We start from the raw sequence: 20,451 nt of genomic DNA, 5'->3' as shown, positions 1-20,451 counted from the left end.
CGGACCAGTATGTAGTTTTTTTTTCTCTTTGTCAGTTAGAGTACAAATCACATTTTGATGGTATAGAGAGAACGTAAGCATGGAGATTACCTGTGATGGACTACTTGTATTGTTTGATGTGCATATATGATGATGTAGGTTCATTACGCTTGTTATGACGTTGGGGTTACGTATACATATGGGTTAAATTATTATGTGCATTTATATTTATAAGCACAGGGATTACTATAAGTATGATGTTTAGCATAGATATAGCCCTTGTAGCAAAGGGGGTGCTACATTAGGTGGTATCAGAGCAGGGATTAGATTTCCTTGGGATAGTAGATGAAATGTCATTTTATACTTAAGGTGTATATGTTAGGAATCTACTCACATGTGTGTATTTTATATAAGATGGAAGCGTCAAGAGAAAATGCTTCTGGCCCAGCTGAGTCAATAGAGTCTGTGCAGGGTCATGATCATGCATTCGAACATCAGGGGTTAAAATCCCAAAATAGAAATGCCCCATAACCCGAACTAAATCCTTTTATGCAACAGTTTTTAGAAATGATGCAGAGGACATGAGAGAAAAATACCCATATTTAGTCCCTGAGCCGGTAAGTTAGTTAAATTTCAAGGACGAAAATTTTATTAGGAAGGGAGAATTGTGACGCCCCAAAAATTATAATATATAATTGGGGGATTAATTGATAATTCTTTTGTGAAATTTAGTTAATTAGTAAATAAATTATGGGCCATAATTGGAATATAATAAAACTTGAACGGGTTAAATTGGAGCTTGTTATAATATTTGTGAACAAATTATATTAATTAAGAAATTAGGAAGGACGTAATGGGTATTTTGAGAAAAGTTAAATTAATAAATAAAATAATAATATTATATATATATGTAATGATATATACATTAGTAAAATATATATATACATACATATATATATATAAAGGAAAGAGAAGAAAAAAAAAAGGGAAAGGAAAGGATTTTGGGGGTGGGCCCTCACCCACCGCCCCACCCCCCCACATAAATATATATATGTATGTTGAATAATTGCAATGTCACCAAATTGCAATTTCCTGTTTCTGCTTCATCACCCGCGCGGAGGAGGATACGAGGGTGAGGCGAAAGGACTGATAATTAGCGATTGAGTAGAAAGAAACGTTGTAAGATCGAGGTAAGTAAATAATTAGTATTATCTATATATGCTCTCTGTATTTGTGGTTTTACTGTTATATGAATTTGTGGTTCATGATGACATTAATTTATCTGAAAGTATGTGAGTGATGGATGATTTGATTTGATTGACCATATTGTGTACGTAGAATGAGAACATACGTTGAAATAGTATGTTTGTTGTTTGATGTGTTGTGGATGTCTGAAAATAAGAGTATGTTAATATATATTGTTTTACGTAACTAGTTGCTTACAAGAATGGTGTGATATGTGGAAATGAGGGAGTGGTGGAAATTGAATATAATTGTGGTGTGAATACCCCTTGATGTGTTGAAAAGCCTATAAGGCGAAAAGAAAGTGGTATGTGCGAAAAGTAAATGCTATGTGCGAAAAGAAAGTGCTATGTGCGAAAAGAAAATGCTATGTGCAAAAACAAAATGCTATGTGCGAAATAAGATTGATGATCCGGCTGTTAAGGGGATTCACTTAAATTTATATAACGGTGAGATTGAGTTGGCGGGAAAAACACAATATCACCTTCTGGTAAGCAAACTAGGAAAAATGGAGTGTGATTGATTGTCTTGTTATGACATAGTCATGTGGTGTAGTGAAGCTGATTATGTTGGAATTAAATTGACTGTATTCCATGCGTGTTGCCTGTTCCTCTTGTTTGGGCTGTGTTTGATATGCATATATAGATAGGGTTGGTTAGTTACTTATTGAGTGGCAGGCTCATTCCCCTGCTGACATTTTCTTTCAGGAATAGACTTTGAGGTGTCTGACTATTGAAGAATAGGCCCACGCGCTATACTCAGGCATGTCGGACCAGTATGTAGTTTTTTTTTCCTCTTTGTCAGTTAGAGTACAAATCACATTTTGATGGTATAGAGAGAACGTAAGCATGGAGATTACCTATGATGGACTACTTGTAGTGTTTGATGTGTATATATGATGATGTAGGTTCATTACGTTTGTTATGACGTTGGGTTTACGTATACATATGGGTTAAATTATTATGTGCATTTATATTTATAAACACAGGGATTACTATAAGTATGATGTTTAGCATAGATATAGCCCTTGTAGCAAAGGGGGTACTACAGCATTTCTCGTGCATAGATATTTTTTATGTCTAGCTGTTAATTATGACAGGTGTTCAAGTTGGTTGGGGTTAGTTAGGTTTTTAGTTAGTTATTCATTTTTCTTGCTGCTTTTGGACCTGAACTTACAAAGAAGCTCCCTTGAGTTAACTTCTGAGTAGTGATGGCAACGGGGCAGGTCTGGTGCGGGTTTGCCGGGACCCGGACCTTCCCCTCTTCATAAACCCCGAACCCGTACCTTGCCTCGCCTGGCAAAACCCCGAACCCACCCCATCCCCTTAAAAGCCCAACCCCGCCAAACCCGTCCCGCAAGCCCATCCCATTTCGCCTGATTTTTATTTTTTATTATTTAAATAAATAATATCAATTTCTATTTAGTAAATTAACATAGATTTTTTTTATGTAAAATGAATTATATAATACAATGAATATTTTATTTTTTCAATAAGTAATATTAATTTATATTTAAACAAAACATTTATGTAATTTTTTAATTTCAACGATAAGTAATCTCTGATTTTAATTAACATAGTTTTAACTAAATTGTATTATATAATACAAATAGTACATTAAACTAATGTTTTCTATAAGTAATACTAAATATTATTATAAAGTTAGGTAATCTAACATAACTTTTTTTTTCTAAAATAAATTATATAATACAAATTACACATCCAACTATTTTTCCTTTTGGTATTTTGCATATAGAGTTGGATATATGCAAAATGATTTATAAATTTACCCATAACATCATAATTTTCTATTAATAATGTATCAGATATGAATAAATAAATAATAAAAAATTTTAAAAAATAGACCAGGGTGGGTTCAAAATGGATCCGGTACAAAACCCATAACCAATGCACTCATGGATCTACTATTGGACGCTGGTTCAGAAAACTTTTTATTAATAAAAAATATTCTTGTTCTTATTTGATAAATATTTTTATTAGTTAGGTTTTTAAATTTTTTATATACTAAAATTATATTAGTATAATATTAATTTTCATATTTTGTAAATACAAAATAAAGAGAAGGGTTATTCAGTAAACTTACAAAAAATATTCTTTTATTCTCAATCTGTTTTTCTAGTACCGAACAAGTAGCTGTATGTGAAATTTACTCCACTTCCAATTATACCAAACAACTTGAAAAAAAACTATTATTATTTTCTTTCCCTTCCCCTTTTTACTTTCATTTTTCTCTCATTTGAACCAAACAAACCCTTAGTTAACAATAAATCATGTGAAAAAACTTGCAAAAGTCTTAAATGTTGGGCATAGGCCTCTAACATGTTGTTTTGAAGTCAAAGCGGACTAATCATGGGTATTTTATGGAGTTTTCTTTGAAAAATATGATTTGAAGCTTGAATTTCTTGAAATCCTGCTATCGTAAAAAGACACACCATCGGTGTACTATAAAAAATGGTGAATTTCAGATGAGCATTTACGGGGTTAAATAGATGAGTTATAGAGCATGAGATCAACCATAAAAATCATAAATCACAAAAAAATAGATAAATTAAAAACAAAAGCAGAATGGAGTGCATGCGAACTACACACACTACTACACTTAAAACTACACACTCTTCACACGGAATTCACGTTGACGCCGTGGCCGACGAGGATGAAGACGATATGGTGGCGGGGATAGACGAAGGCGAGTTGGGAAATGTTGTTGACGAACATGGAGGGCAGGCGAGCAGCAACAACGCTGCAGCGATTAATGACAGATTGGACGGGGAAGATGCGTCGGCGATTAATCAGTTCCCCATGGAGTTTCAGTTTGCAGATTTTATTGTTTTGTCCAATAGAGTAATCGATAAAAGGGATGATGGATCTGTTCATGCATTGAATGATCTCCACCAGTGTTCGACAGCGAAATATAGAGAAGGCGATAGGAATTCGCAGGAGCTGTTGTTTTTCCGTTTGATACGCTTGACGGCTGAACAGGCGGCGGAGCAACCTTCTTGCTTGGCGCCGTCGTTGCAGATCTCTAAAAATAGGGCTGTTGCATATTTGAATCTGAGGGTCTCTATGGTGCTGCTAGCGGCGCGAGATGAAGCTGCCATGGTTGCGCAGGCAATTACTCCTAGCCTACATCGGATAAAGAACATTGGAGAAGATAATGATGATGATCCCTGCTGCGAATACTGCAGCCACTACACAGATCGCGCCGGCGACTGGACAGGCTGAAACTGCTAAAACCGCCACTGCAGCAGTTTCGGCCTTTAAAGTAACGTTGCCGGAATTGCGTACTGCCTACGCTGTTTCTATTGATGCTGCACCAGTGCATGTGACTGGAGCTGCCACATCACAATTACAGACATCTTCGCCCACCGGAATCTTTGTCGGTGAACTTCATAATTATTACGATAAAATTGCCAATATTTTCAATAATTCATCTCGAAAAATATTGACTTATGTTGCACCAATGATGCAAAATGGCGAAATTATTGTACGACCCACGTTGGATATGGTTCAAGATGGTTTACGTTGCTGGATTGCGATAGCAGTGGGTTATGTTTTTGGCAAAAGACCATATTTTCATCACCTAAAGGACTACGTCAAATCTATTTGACCATTGTTAACAGAAGTCACGACCACAACAAATGAATTTTTCTTCTTCATTTTCAAAACTACAGTGGCAATGGAAGAAGTTATAGAGGGCGGACCATAGTTGTTCCAAGGACAACCAATCGTGTTGTAGAAATGCGAGCTGGGCATGGTCCTACATAAGCTAAAACATACCCAAGTCCCAATTTGGGTTAAACATCGACACTTGCCAGTTAAATTGTGGACTAATGATTGCTTGAGTACGGTGGCAAGTGGCATTGGACGACCTCTTTATCCGGATGGGATCCCACGCACATGCACGAGACTGGATTTCGCTTGTGTATGTGTCATGCTTGACATCAATGCCAAACTCCCGAAGCATTTGGTTATTATGTCGCCAATAGAGAAAGGTGGGGAAATTGCATGCAAGGTTGATGTAGAATACGAGTGGCTACCCCCTAAATGTCCCACTTGCATGAGCCTCGGACATGCCACGGAGGATTGCCCTTCCATGAAAGCACCGAAACTGCCGGTCAATGTTTATGTGCAGAAGGCACGAGTTGCAGCCGCCCATAGCTGAATCAGGTAAGGCTGTCGAGAAAGACAAGAATAACTCATGTGGAGATATTAATCAGGAGTCTATTGAATTTGAGACTCCGAGTACCCCTATCGCACAAGGAGTCAACGAAGGAAGGAACAAGGGTAAGGAGTTAGTCATCTTTAATACTTTTGATGCACTTAACTCCCTTGATGATGCAAATGATACCATTCGGTGTCCTAACATAAGCAGCCCCGCCACGGGTGATCCATGTTAAACGCTGCTATGTGGAACGTGCGTGGCCTGAACAAAAGGGACCATCAGCTGGCACTGAAAGACATAGTAGCTGAGTACAGGTTATAATTTATTGGCCTTCTTGAAATGCATGTATGAAATACTAATATTGCTCATACACAATCTTTCTTATTGCCTCAATGGAAGTGGTTTGTTGATCCTGTATCTGTTGGGAATCGTATATGGATTGCATGAGATTATACTAATCTTGATGTTAATGTGATAGAGTTAGGTGATCAATTTGTACACTCTCGTGTAACTGTTAGAGCACTCCAAACGAATGTGATTATTACTCTTGTGTATGGTGCCAATGAAATTGCTGAGCGGCGTGAGCTATGGCGATCATTGGGGATGCTTGCGGGTTAGTGTGTGGATGACCCGTGGATAGTAGGAGGTGATTTTAATTCTGTTCGTGACCTTAGTGAGGTGTGCGGTAATTTTGGTGATATCAGATTAGCGATGGATGAATTTAATGTATGCATACAGGATACTGGATTGCTACAAATGCCCATGCAGGGTGAATGGTACACGTGGCATAACCGGAGTTCGAATTCGTGAATTTTATGGAAGCGTTTGGATCGGATGCTCATAAATGACACATGGCTTGAGCGTTTTCCTAACTCATACTATTCATGTCTCGCCCCATGCACCTCGGATCATTCACCACTGTCGCTATATGGGGATCGACAACAACAACTGGGAGGTATGTTCAGATTTGATGATTATCTTACTCTTTCACCAGATTTTATTCCCTGTGTGCAGAATGTCTGGCAACACGACATTGTTTGAGTGCCTATGTATGCGATTACGCAGAAACTAAAAGCTTTAAAGCCAGTATTCTGACAGCAACGTTACAGTAAAGGAGATCTTTCGGAGAACGTACGCTTGGCTAAAGGATTCCTTGAGAAAGCACAGATCTTGGTTAGGTTTGATAGACAGAATGACCTCTTTCTATTCCTGGAACACTTTTGTCGTTTGGTATACGCCAAGGCGGCAAAAATAGAAAAAATCATGTTACAGCAATGAGATAAGATGCAATGGATGAAGGATGGAAATCAATGCTCAGGAGTCTTCTTTTGCAAGATAGCTCAGCGACGTGCCACTAAGAGAATCTTGCAAATAAATGATGAACATGGGACCACCTACTTAGAGACAGGAGCGGTTATTCATGAGTTTGTGTCCTTCTATCCGGCTCTGTTAAGCAGAGAAAGACGGAGGCAGGTGATAGATATCCAGTATCTGAGGCCATGGGCTAGACATGTCCTCAATGAGCAGGAAGGGCTTCAACTCCTTACACCTATCACTGCAATTGACGTTAAACAAATAGTGTTTGACATTGTTGAAAATAAAGCACCTAGACCTGATGGGTTCTCATCGGGTTTTTATAGAGCTGCCTGGCCAATCGTGGATCCAGAGGTTACAAAAGCAATCTTGGAGTTCTTTATCACGGGAAAACTGCTGAAGCAAATCATCACCACACTTCTGGCAGTTATCCCTAAGGTACATGCCCATATGATGGTCACAGATTTTCGCCCTATTTCGTGTTGTAATGTTTTATATAAGATTATTGCCTAACTTATTGTTCAAAAGTTGAGTATGGTGTTGGATAAGTTGATAAGCCCTTGTCAGGCTACCTTTATTCCTGGTCGTAGTATTGGAGACAATATACTATTAGCACAGGAATTATTTATAGGCTACAATCAGGCGCACCTACCTACTAGATGTGCACTGAAAGTAAATATCCGAAAAGCTTATGACACAGTAGAATGGGATTTTCTACTTGTAGTGTTACACCTGTTTGGATTCCCGACTACGTTCATTAGGTGGATAGAGGAGTGTGTCACGACACCCTCATTTTCCGTCGGGTTGAATGGGAAACCTCAGGGTTTCTTTACGGAATCGAGAGGGTTACGGCAGGAGGACCCTATATCACTATATCTGTTCGTTCTCGTAATGGAGGTTCTGCATTTGATTCTTCTGTAGATGATTGATGAGGACATGCATTTTTCTTTTTATTGGAAATGTGAGCCTTCTCGATTATTTCAACTTGGATTTGCAGATGATCTATTGCTGCTCTGCAAAGCTGATATGGACTCTATAGAGGTCTTTAAGCAGGGGTTGGACCTATTCGCCTCCTAGTCAGATCTCCGGCCTAATTTGAATAAGAGTCATCTTATCATCTTTCGATCTGAACAAGGGATACGGAAGCAGCTGTTAGTGATGCTCGGCTTCCAAGAAGGGCACCTTCCGATGAGGTACTTGGGACTTCCTCTACTTTCATCCAGATTATCGTTAACAGACTTCCAGTCTTTATTATTGAAAATTGATCAACGCATTAAAGGTTGGGAAGGAATGAGATTAACATATGATGGGAAGGTACAGATTATTAAATCTGTCCTTATGGCGTTAAGTATATATTGGGCTTCTACGTTTATCCTACCTAAAGGTGTTATAAGGGATATTGAGAAGCGTCTGAGAGCTATTCTGTGGAAGGGCACAACGACCAGTGTATATGCCAAAGTAGCATGGAGGGATGTCTGTAGACCGGCGTCAGAGAGGGGACAGGGCCTAAGGGACATTGCTACTTTAAACCGTGCCTTGATGAGCAAGAAGTTGTGTAATGTTATTCGATGTGATAGAACATCAATATGAGTAGAATGGTTATATAACGGGTGGCTACGTGATAAATCTTGTATGGACGGTCACTGACAATGGGGGTTCGTTGGGCTGGAGGAAACTCCTTCGTTCATGCCCCTTGCTTCGATCGATGGTGCACTATCAGATTGGTGATGGGAATTCATTTTATCTGTGGCATGATCCATTGCATCATCTTGGTCCCCTTATTGAGAGATTCCCATGGGGTCCATGTCTGCTTGGGCTTGGGACAGCGGACAAGCTCAACAGTGTTATTATGGAGGGACAATGACATTGGTCTCTCATTACGGACATTGAGTGCTTGGAGATTTTTCATGGCGAGACAGATTGCATTATTTTGCGATGTGAGATGGGACGACCCACAGTTGCATCTCTTTACAGGCTATTGGACCCACCGGGACCCGAGGTAGGTTCGCCTTTCATACTCTCGAGTTTTCTGAAGATCCTCAGGTATAATTTCATCCTATTGCTTGCGATTTTGGGGAAACTATCTACAGCTGATAAGCCATGGCTATCATACCTAAGCGCCTGTATATTATGTGATGAGAGCGCAATAGAGACAAATACTCATCTATCCTTTCGATGTTGTTATGCCAGAAGAAATCTGACAGTGATTCGGCGGCTTGTTCGATTTGAATGGCCTAATAGAGAGTGGCCACGAGATGTTGAGTGGGCTGCAAGGAAATGGAGAGGAAAACATATCATTAACTTGGCTTATCATGCACTCCTTGTTGCTTGCAGTTACCACATTTGGAGGGACCGAAATTTGAGACGCTTTGAGCATACGGAGTGACCACCGAGCATCATAGCCACCATCATTGTGAAAGATATTAGACAGAGGATTATCAGTGTTAATTTATCTTGTTCTATTAGTTCATGTGCATTATATAGATTATGGCGTATCCCTTGGCCTTTCGAGGGTGAAACCACCAGTTGAGCACTGTTGTACTATACGATCTTATTTTATTAATAAAACTTATATTTACCAAAAAACAAAATAAATAAATTCCTACATAGATCTAAAAGATTATATATTTGGTCTAAACCTATTACAAGAACACGTGTTTTGATATTTTTTCCCAATTAGGTGGAATAATTATGGTTTAAGTTATTTCTATTAAAAATAGTTTAGCAAATATATAAAGCATTAAGTTCTTTCCCACTCACATATTCAGATTTTCTAAATATATAAAGCATTAGTTTCACATTAAACTAACGACTACATAGAGTGTATTTATCCTTAGTTTTTGCTACATTAAAGGAAAAATAATGAAAGAAGTGAAAGCGGAAATTAAATTGAACTTAAAATCCAATTCAGAGAGCGTACTTCTTGATTTTTCAGGCATTCGATACTTAAAAACACAAATAATAAATAAAAATATGCATAAATGATTTTTGTGGCTTAAGACAGAAAGAAAAAACTAATAAAAATCTAACTACGAAATTGTACCACTTTGATTTTATCGTAATCTGCTTTGCTCGTTGTTCCTTCTCCGGATCTGCGTTCATGCAAAGATCAACTTAGACCTCCTTTTCCTTCATCGACATCACACGTCGGAAGCATAATTTTCAATACCACTGTTAGATGACTTGAGATTTGGCAGTAGAAACTATTTTTATTGAACAAAATGGATTCGATTCTCACTCTCAAATTAGTGAATCGAATTTAATTAATTTTTTCTTGAAACTTGTTCAAGAAGAACTTGATGGAGAAGGGAAGAGAGAGTAGTGGATGGATTGTGAGAGATGTCGAGTAGAGAGAAAAAGCTAATTGGTCAAAACACTGAGATGAGAGATGTTGGGAAAAATAATACACTTGGTGTGTTATACGTCATCATGGCCGAGTGGGGTCTGTAGAGGAGGAGTCTCAACTCCTATTTTGACCTAGTCACTCTCAAAATCGGCTAGGACTTTATTTAGGTGGATCGAGTTTGGTTTAATTCAATAACTAAATCAATTCAAGCCCAGCAAAGGTCTATCTGATTTTTAAATTGACCTAATTAATTTTGAAGGCCCAATAGGAGTCGGATAAATTTATTTAATCCAATTAAATAAACTAAAGTTCGAGTCCAATATTTAATTAATATAATTAACTACTTGAGTTAAGCTCAATTAAAATAATCAAACAAATTAAATTGTGCTAAGCCCCAACTTTTTTTGAGGGAAAAAGCGGTTGGAATATATATTTCTAGCAAAAACAAAGTTAGTACTAGGCAACAAGACAAGCAATAAAACCAGAAAAAGGATGTCAATAATACTAAAGCCCTAGTTAACAATCCAAGCTGCTAAGCCCAAATTTAATTAATTCAATTAATTAAATTCTGACAACACTTCTCAAGACATATAAAAACCAAATTAAAGACACAGTCATCTTTTATCAAGCCCAAGATACAACCATTACATGCATGTGATTGTTATGGTTCCTCAAGTCTGAGTACCGAATCCAATACTATCGAGGCTGAGGGATGCAAGTCATATGTACCGACCAAGCCTCAAAGGATGACACCTTGTGAGCCAGTTCGGTTGAATTGATAACCGTTGTCAACTATCCACTAAACTTGCATAAACGTTCTACATTTGTCGTTGATGAAATGCAACACAAACCTAATGGATGCATCACTTAGTACAAGTCTTGATAGAGTCCTCGATGTCTGTTTCAAGATCCTCAACCTAAATTTACAGCATTCAACTAATTACTGTGAAATCATAGCTTCTATTTCGTCTAACAATCCAAAGCTCAACACTCTATCAAGTCATTTACGTTCTCATTGTAATCAAAAGGAGAAAAAAAGAAAGAGGTAATAGCTTGGCAAGTGTAGTTGATCTTGCTCGAAATTAGCAACCTAGAGTGAGCGACCTCACTACAGTTGACTAATCCCACCAAGACGAAGTATTTGGGATCCTGAGAATAAGATAAGTAAAATGAGCTCGTCGGGCACGTCCCCGACAACGACCCTCCGACGCTCAAGTTAGGTTGATCGAGGGAAAAGTATGCGTTAAGGGTGTAGGTCGAACTAGTTTAGCATTAATTACCTCGAAATGTGGCGTCTTGGGGTATTTATAGGGCCTAGCTGGATACTGTTGAATGAGCCATGTGGCCTTATCTTGCTAGCTTACGTCTCAAATCGGATGATCATCGTTGTCTAGGTCTTCAAGTGGACGGCCGGATCCAAGTTGGGCCCGCTTCGACCCGCCCGGTACTAAAGGGGCGGATCCAGAGAAAAAGACTAAAATGCCCTTAATGAAGGGTATTTTGGATATTTCAAACATATACTCATCATTACTCCCTCACTTATTCAAAGTGCAAGTATTGCTCTGTGAAGAAGTAAATGGTCGCGTCCGTTGATCAATTTGGAGAAGCGTACACGTGTCGTCAAAGGCGCGATTCCCTAAGCACATTGCCTATATATAGGCTCCCCATTCAAATGAGAGGACTTACCCCACTCTTAAGCTTCTGCGATCACCACCAAGAATTCGGTTTCGATTTCGACCAGCTGCTTCTTGAGCTATCCTGCTTTAAGGTACAATATCTTCCAGCTTGAGTTCCAATTCTAGCTCGGATTCTGGGTCTGGTTCGAGGTCGCCTGTGACCTCGCCAAACTCAACTGAGGCTCTTGTACCTTCTTTTATTGCGTCTCCTAAGAGGAATAAGAAATTCATAGTCCCCACGAAATCCCGAGAAACCAAGAAAACCCTAGTCGAGCAAGCTGGTTCTTCCACTCTCGAAACATTTCAGGATAGGATGACCAAAAACCCCTGGGAAGCAATAGTGAGTACTGTTAAAACTCTTGTCCATAAGATTAGGGATCGCTATTTCATTCCCCATGATTATGAAATCTTGATACCAAAATTTTTCGATCGCATGCATCGATCTCCATCAGGTTTTTGTGCATTTTCCATTAAGTACTTTGATGCTGGTCTGAGATTACCTCTGTCTTCTTCCTTAGCTGCTATCTTACATAGGTTAGGACTTTTATCTATGTAGTTGTCTCCCAACTCCATAAGTCACATCATTCTTTTCATAATAGTCATGAAATCTTTACATTTAGAACCCAGTTCTGACAAATTTTGGTCTTTGTACTCCTTCACTACTTCCAAGCGATCAAGTGATGGGGGTTTTTTCTATCTTTCTGCCAAGCCTAAGTGTAGATATTTGGAACCCTTGAAGTCTAATGTCGGCCCCCGGCGTGAGAAATACATTTTTGTTCGACTTCCGCCTGGTGTAGTATGGCCCTTCAGGTTAGAGTGAAACAAATATAAACCCTCACGGCTTATAAATACGACCCGAAGAAGCTTTTAACCAAGAAGGTTTTGTGGTTCGCGCGTCTATCTCCAGCACCCCTCCACAACACAGAGACCTTAGTTGATTTTCTATTTCAAGTGTTGATGCATCTCTTTCACAATCAAATAACTGACTTACAATTGTTTTTCCTTGTCTTGCAGACGAATTAGTCATGAATTCACGACTTGCCTTACAACTGAAGGCAATCCAGAATAAGACTGGGGGACAATAGGTCGCTCCTCCTTCTGTCGACACTTCTGCTACAGCGACTATGTCCCCTTCCCCCCTTCACGCCTTGATCCCCACTGGTCCATCAAATGCCGAGCAGAGTCCCTTGCCACACGACCCGATTCAAATTTACAGCGAGGGGACTCTTGTTAATGAGCATAATTCGGAAGACCTGGATTTACATCTAGATGACGACCAAAGCGAAGGTTAGAATGCCGATTAGGGCCAAGATCAGGGCGACCAGGACGGTGAGGGAACGAGTTCGAAGAAGAGGAAGAGATATCACAAGTGTAAGGGTAAAAGCCTTGTTGAACCCTCTAACTCAGACAGCCGCCGATGCTAAGGTGGGGGAACTCATGGCCTAGTGCAGAGAGGGACAAAAGGGATTAAGCTAACGTGGAGGAGATGCAGACCCTGATCGAAGAAGTCCAAAAACTAAAGGGTCAGCATACTGCCGCGGAGGTTGCGTTCTCAGATGGGCAGAAAGAGGGGTTCGCAGCCGGGAGAGAGGTCGGACTGGCAGAGGGGCGAAAGGAGAGTTTCAAGACTGGCCACGCACAAGGATTAGAGGAAGGCCTGGCTGGTCGAATCACTCTAGAGGAGCACCATCAAGCCCTTGCCAGCTCCCGTGTTCCTATAGCTCGAGATTTTCTGAAGTCTGGCACGTTCAGAACAACTATCGAAATCAAATCTGCCAACTTCTTCAACAAGGGCTATAGGACATGTGTGGCCCAGATCGAAACCTTGGGTGGCTTCGCAGATTCCTTCGATCGTAGTCGATTGGACATGACCTTAGATGGGAAGCTGCAGCGATACCCTGAAGAACCCGCTCTTGAAGATGACGAGTTCTCCACCTTGCTAGACGAGATAGAACCTGATCCTTAGTGGATAGCCTCTAGTTCTTGAATTTTTTGTAACTTGGGGTCGAAAATAGAATATTCTGACTATTTTATACTAACCCCCGAACAGAACGATCCTGTAACTATTATACCATTTTCCCAATACAACACTTTTGAGATTGGTTCTCTGCTTTGCAAATTTATTATCTTCTTCATTCTTGTCAATATATGTGTTGCATACTTAACTTTTTATCGATCGATACTTTAAGGGTGCATCTTTTTATAGATCGCACTTTATTGGACGCCTCTTTTTTAGTTGGCGTTTGGGGTGCGTTTTTTTCAGATCGCACATTACTGGACGCCTCTTTTTCAGTTGGCGTTTGGGGTGCATCTTTTTCTTATCGCACTTTATTAGACGCTTCGTTTTCAATTGGCATTTGGGAGTGCCTCTTTCTCAGATCGCACCTTGTTGGACACTTCTTTTTTAGTTGGCATTTGGGGAGTGCATCTTTTTCAGATCGCACATTATTGGACGCCTCTTTTTCAGTTGGCGTTTGAGGTTTCGCTTGAGAAGTCCAAATAAAAGACAGTAATCGTAAAAAATACGCATAATTTTTGAATTGACATAACATATAAGAGAACTTGGCCTTTTTCAGGCTCCTAAGTGGAATTAGAGTTTGTACAAATTGACCGGCCTTTTTCAGGCACCAAAATAAGAATTAATGACCTTTTGCTAGCACAAGAAAGGCGACCTTCCTAACCTTTGTAGTTTGTTGGCCTTTTGTAGGCACCTAGACATGAGCGAGTTGATGGCCTTTCACAAGCACCTTAGGTATGATTCTTCGAGCCGTTGATGGCCTTTCGCAGGCACCTTAGATATGATTCTTTGAGCAGTTGATGGCCTTTCGCAAGGACCTTAAACATTATTCTTCGAGCAATTGATGGCCTTTCACAAACACCTTAAGCATGGTTCTTTGAGCAGTTGATGGCCTTTCACAGGCATCTTAAACATGGATCTTCGAGCAGTTAATGGCCTTTCACAAGTACCTTAAATATGGATCTTCGAGCAGTTGATGACCTTTGACAGGCTCCGATATGCGATCTCCTCAGTCATGCATAAAACTTTTTCAGATTCTGGATATTCCATGGTCGTGGTAGGTTCTGCCTTTGCATATCCTGCAATTTGTACGTACCCTGTTTTCTGATTTCTATCACTTTGCACGGGCCTTCCCAAGAAGGGTCGAGCTTACCCACGTGGTTTGAAGCCTCTACTTTCTTGAGTACCAAGTCACCCACATGCAGTAGCGTTGGTCGGAAGTTGCAATAATGATTTTTCATCATCAAGCCCTTGTGATGCAGAATTTTTGCGTACGCGGCATCCCTTTTCTCTTCTATCACTATGAGGTCAAAGCTTCGTTCGCTGTTGTTTGATTTGGGGTCATACATTACGACCCGCTGGGATTCCTCACCGATCTCTACTGGGATTATTGCTTCATTACCATAAACCAAGCAGAACGGGGTCTTACCTGTTGCTGTTTGGGGTGTTGTTCGATATGCCCACAGGACTCCCGGTAACTCTTCGACCTAAGACCCCTTGTTTTCCATTCGCGTCTTTAGATGCTGCAGGATCGTTCTGTTCATCACTTCCGTTTGCCCATTAGCCTGGGGATTCGCGACTGCTGTGAAATGTTGTGCGATCTTGAGCTCCTTGCACCATTCAGTGATTTTTCTTCCCTGAAACTGAGTCCCATTGTCAGAAATTAAAATTCTAGGTGTGCCGAACCTACATATGATGTTCTTCCATATGAAGTTGATGACTTCTTTCTCCGAAATTCTGGCCACGGCTTCTGCTTCGACCCACTTAGAAAAATATTCCACTGCTACAGTAATAAACTTCTTCTGAGCTTGAGCAGGAGGGAAAGGTCCCATAATATCTATTGCCCATTGGTCGAAAGGACATGCTATCTTGATCGGCTCAATGGGGGTCGTCGATTGATAGATCATGGACGAACATCTCTGGCAGCTCCCGCACTTTCTTACTAGCTTCTTTGTGTCCTTTATCATTGTGGGCCAAAAGTATCCTTGGCGCACTACCTTCTGTGCTAGCGACCTCGCGCCTGAATGATTTCGACAACTGAGTTCATGGATTTCTCGCATCACGTATTCAGCTCTTTCCTCATCGAAGCACTTCAATAGGGTTCCATCAACTGTTCGCTTGTACAACTGGCCTGATAGCAATGTGAAACTTGCGGCTCGAAATCTTACTCTTTTAGCTTTAATGGGATCTTCCAGCAAGGTGTCGCTCTTCAAATACTTTACAATCTTATCTTTCCAGGATTCAACCCCAAATATTGCCTGCACCTCTGTTTTACCCGAAATGGCTGATCACTCTCGGACCAATGCTATAACCTTGCGATCCCTTATTCTAGACATTGCTGCTCCGAACTTGGACAAGGCGTCTGCTTTATCATTTTCGGCCCTGGGAGCTTGTGAGATAGAACACTTATCAAATTTGTCCATCCAATTCTTAACGATGCCTGTGTAGGATGTCATCATCTTTTCTCTCGTCTCGTACGTCCCTTCGATCTGCAGTGCGACCAGCTGGGAATCTGTGAAAACCTCAACGTCTCTTGCTCCGGCTTCGTACGTGAGCTCTAGTCCCAGAATCAATGCCTCGTATTCCGCCTCATTATTAGTGACCGAGAACGATAATCGAGCTGTGACTTCGAGCTCCACCTCCTCGGGTCCTTGGATCAATATTCCAGCACCCCCATTATTGGCATTTGAGGATCCATCAACGTGCAACATCCATTTGCAATTCTATTCTTTGGGATCGCTAGACAACTCCATCACAAAATATGCTAGCACGTGTGCCTTCTGCACTGTTTTGGGCTGATATTCAATGTCATATTGCCCCAATTTGACCACCCATTTGATTAACCTTCCTGAAACTTCTGCCGAGACATCACATATTTCACAGGGTGATTGGTCAGCAGCACAATTTTGTACAATTGAAAATATGGTCGCAGCTTGCGGGCTGTGATAACCAGCGCGAGCGGCAGCTTTTCCATCTCTAAATATCTAAATTTCGCTCCTTGTAAGATCTTGCTAACATAATAAATAGGGCTTTGACTCCCTTCTTCTTTCCGCACTAGCAATGAGCTGACAGCGTCTCTCGGACACAGCTAAGTACAGAAACAGCGTTTCCCCTTCCTTAGGATTTGCGAGCAGTGGAGGCCTTGTCAAATAATCTTTGAGACCTTGCAGAGCTTTTTCGCACTCTTCGTTCCACTCGAAATTTTTAGTCTTTCTCAAGATTTTAAAGAAAGGTAAGCTCTTATCAGCTGATCTAGAAATAAATCGGTTCAGTGAAGCGATCTTACCCGTCAATTTCTGTACTTCCTTGATTGTGGTCGGCGATCTCAGGCTCATGATGGCTTGAATCTTCTCAGGATTAGCTTCAATTCTTCGTTCACTGACCATGTATCCCAAGAACTTGTCTCCTCCTACCCCAAATGTGCATTTGTCCAGGTTCAACTTCATTCCATATGTCCTCATGATGTTGAATGCCTGTTCGAGATGTTCGAGGTGATCCTGCGACCTCTTGCTCTTGACCAACATGTCATCGACATATACTTCCATGGTCCTGCCGATGAGCTCGTGGAACATCTTATTCACCAATCGCTGATAGGTCGCACCTGCGTTCTTCAAACCAAATGGCATTACGTTATAACAATAAATTCCATTATTGGTAACAAAAGACGTCTTCTCCGGGTCTTCCTTGGCCATAAAAATATGATGATAACCTAAACATTTCGAACCCCGCTGTAAAATCTACCGTGACATTAATTCGGGGTAAGGGATAAGGATCTTCCGGGCAGGCTTTATTCAAGTCGGTGAAGTCCACACACATCCGCCACTTCCCTGAGGACTTAGGGACAAGCACCACATTAGAGAGCCAATCAGTATATTGAACTTCAGATACGTACCCGGCTTCGAGTAGCTTGGCGACCTCCTACTCTATAATTTTGTTCTTTTCTGCCCCAAATGACCTCTTCCTTTGCTGGACCGGTCGTGCTATGGGACCGACATTCAACCTGTGCACGATCACTTCAAGGTTGACACTTGTAAAGTTTGAGGGGCTCCACACGAACATCTCTACGTTCCTTCTCAAAAATTCAATCATGGCTGTTTCCTTTTCTCCCATGTTTGCCGCAATTCTCATGGTTCTCCCTTGTTCGCTTTCAACGAGTTGCACGGCCTTATACTCACCACTGGGTTTCATGTGTTCAGCTACATATGGCCACGACTCGGTGTCTTCCCCAATCTTTCTTTTTTTCTGATTGGATTCTCCTTTCAGCGACAAGTTGTAACATTTTTTAACTTCCTTCTGGTCGCAGGCCACCTCTCCTATTCCATTCTACGTGGGGAATTTTATTTTCATGTGATATGTCAAGATGACTGCTCGAAATAAATTCAGACCGGGTCTGCCCAGAATAACATTATAAGCAAATGGGGTATCCACTACCAAAAATTTTACCATCAGGGTTTTTCGTTTCGGCTCTTCACCCATGGACACCGGCAGCTCGATCATTCCCAGCGAAGCTACCTCACTCCCTCCAAAACTGACCAGAGCAGCTTTCACAGGTTCCAAACGGGCATTCTGTAGACCCATCTTATCGACCATGCTCTTGAAAATGATATCCGCAGAGCTCCCGCTATCAACCAGTACTTTGTGAACAGTGAAATTCGCTATGTCAAGCTTGATGACCATCGGATCGTTCATGTCTCCACTATCCGCTGGTCTATCTAAACTGTCGAAGGAGATGGCTTCTTCTTCTTCTACTTTCAATACAAACTCCCTTTCTCTGCTCGACCCCAATGTTTGGGCACATCTCTTTCTCGTTCTCTAGGAATCTCCTGTGCTGGACCCTCCAGCAATTGTATATATCAGCCCCTTCGTGGGTGCATTGCTTCTGCTAGCTGGGGCCTTATCCATTCTAGAAGGGCCAGGATTTCGATCCCGGCTCCTCGACCTGCTCCTCCTTACTTCATCTTTGTTGATCTTGCAATTGGCAAGGACCTAATCTCATAAATACCCCTGTCTCACCAACCTTTCTATCTCATCCTTTAGCTGAAAGCATTCCTCCGTATTGTGTCCCCTCTCACGATGAAATCTGCAATACTTGTTAGAAAATTTCTTAGAGGGGGTATACCTGGTGTGCCTTGGCCACTTCTACACATCTGCATTTTCGACCATCATCAAGGTTTTTTCACGCGACATCGCCAATGGAGTGTAGTTATGGTATTTAGGTTGGTACTTCGGCTCTTTGGGTCTTTCATTCTTGGCCCTGCTTCCACCGCCTTCTCTAACATCTCGCGGTTGTCTGTATGCCTGCTCGTGCTCTCTTCTCTCAAAATCCTTCATTGCGTTCATTTCTTCCTCGTCTGTATATTTCTGAGCTAAAGCCATCAGCTACTCCACATCACCCGGGGGATCGCGTGCGAGCGCAGATGTAAATGGACCCTTTCTCAGACTGTGTATCAGAATGCTCACGATCATGCCGATTCTCAGCTCCTGAACCTCCAATGTTTCATTATTGAATCTCCCCATGAAGTTCCTCAGGGTCTCGTCCTCCTTCTCACGGATGTTGAACAGGTGGGTTGCCGACCTCTTCTGTTTTTTCTTGCTCGCAAAATGGAAGTAGAATTTCTGCACAAGCTGTTCATATGATTCAATACTCTCTCGGGGCAAACTGGTGAACCATTCTTGCGCCTTCCCCGAAAGTGTGGTGGCGAACAACTTTGCCATGATGGGACCTAGCTGTCCGTATAAATTCATGACCATCTCAAACGCTGCAATATGCTCAAGTGGATCCTTCGTACCGTCATACCTCTGCAAATCAGGCACTCTAAATCCTGGTTCGACCACCTGAATCAGTATATCATTGCTGAATCGAGAATTCTTGTTGTGGGAGACTATCTCCCCTCGTTTCTTCAATTCATCAATCTATTTGCTTAGGAGCTCTATCTGCTTTACCATGATTCCAACCTCCACTCATGATATTACGGGCTCCCTCTTTTTTGCTCGGACATGACCACTAGAACCGGCCTCCGACGACGCTGGCCTCTTTCTTCGGTGTTCCGGCTCACTTGGTTCTCTAGACTCTCTATGCGGCTCTATATTTTCACACAGCTGCCTCCTAGCTGTTTCATTGAACCACGATTTGTACGACCCATAAATTTAGCAGCATTCAACTAATTACTGTGAAATTATAGCTTCTATTTCGACTAACAATCCAAAACTCAACACTCTATCAAGTCATTTACGTTCTCATTGTAATTAAAAGGAGAAAAAAGAAAGAAGTAATAGCTTGGCATGTGTAGTTGATCTTGCTCGAAATCAACAACCTAGAGTTAGCGACCTCACTATAGTTGACTAACCCCACCAAGACCAAGTATTTGGGATCCTAAGAATAAGATAAGCAAAATGAGCTCGTCGGGCAAAAGTATGCAATTAAGGGTGTATGTCGAACTAGTTTAGCATTAATTACCTCGAAAATGGCATTTTGGGGTATTTATAGGGCTTAGCTGGATACTGTTGAATGGGCCACGTGGCCTTATCCTGCTAGCTTACGTCTCAAATTGGACGATCATCATTGTCTGGGTCTTCAAGCGGACGGCTGGATTCGGGTCGGGTCGGCTTCGACCCGCCCGGTACTAAAGGCGCGGATCCAGGGCAAAAGATTAAAATGCCCTTAATGAAGGGTATTTTCGATATTTCAAACATAT

The 20,451-nt window shown here is 41.2% G+C and overlaps 1 protein-coding gene across 1 annotated transcript; it reads right to left on the bottom strand.

The window, feature by feature from the left end:
- Positions 1–17,674: 17,674 nt before the first annotated feature.
- LOC148788277 (uncharacterized) lies at positions 17,675–18,433 on the bottom strand. The gene is made up of 2 exons (XM_088879660.1): positions 18,200–18,433; positions 17,675–18,079 (listed from the first exon to the last, which is right to left on the bottom strand). Exons 1-2 carry the CDS (start codon positions 18,431–18,433, stop codon positions 17,675–17,677), a joined length of 639 nt encoding a protein of 212 aa, XP_088735786.1.
- Positions 18,434–20,451: the final 2,018 nt, after the last annotated feature.

Source organism: Sesamum indicum, linkage group LG4 (genome assembly GCF_026168435.1).
Source record: "Sesamum indicum cultivar Baizhima isolate 11 linkage group LG4, ASM2616843v1, whole genome shotgun sequence".
In the NCBI taxonomy this organism is placed as follows: Eukaryota; Viridiplantae; Streptophyta; class Magnoliopsida; order Lamiales; family Pedaliaceae; genus Sesamum; species Sesamum indicum.
The sequence above is the reverse complement of the archived record's forward strand: the minus strand, read 5'-3'. Positions and strand labels throughout refer to the sequence as shown.

Coding starts and splice junctions, on each gene's coding strand:
- LOC148788277 (XM_088879660.1), bottom strand. CDS start 18,433: ATGGTCATCAAGCTTGACATAGCGAATTTCACTGTTCACAAAGTACTG. Junction 18,080..18,199: donor CGAAACGAAAAACCCTGATG/GTAAAATTTTTG, acceptor TTCCCCACGTAG/AATGGAATAGGAGAGGTGGC.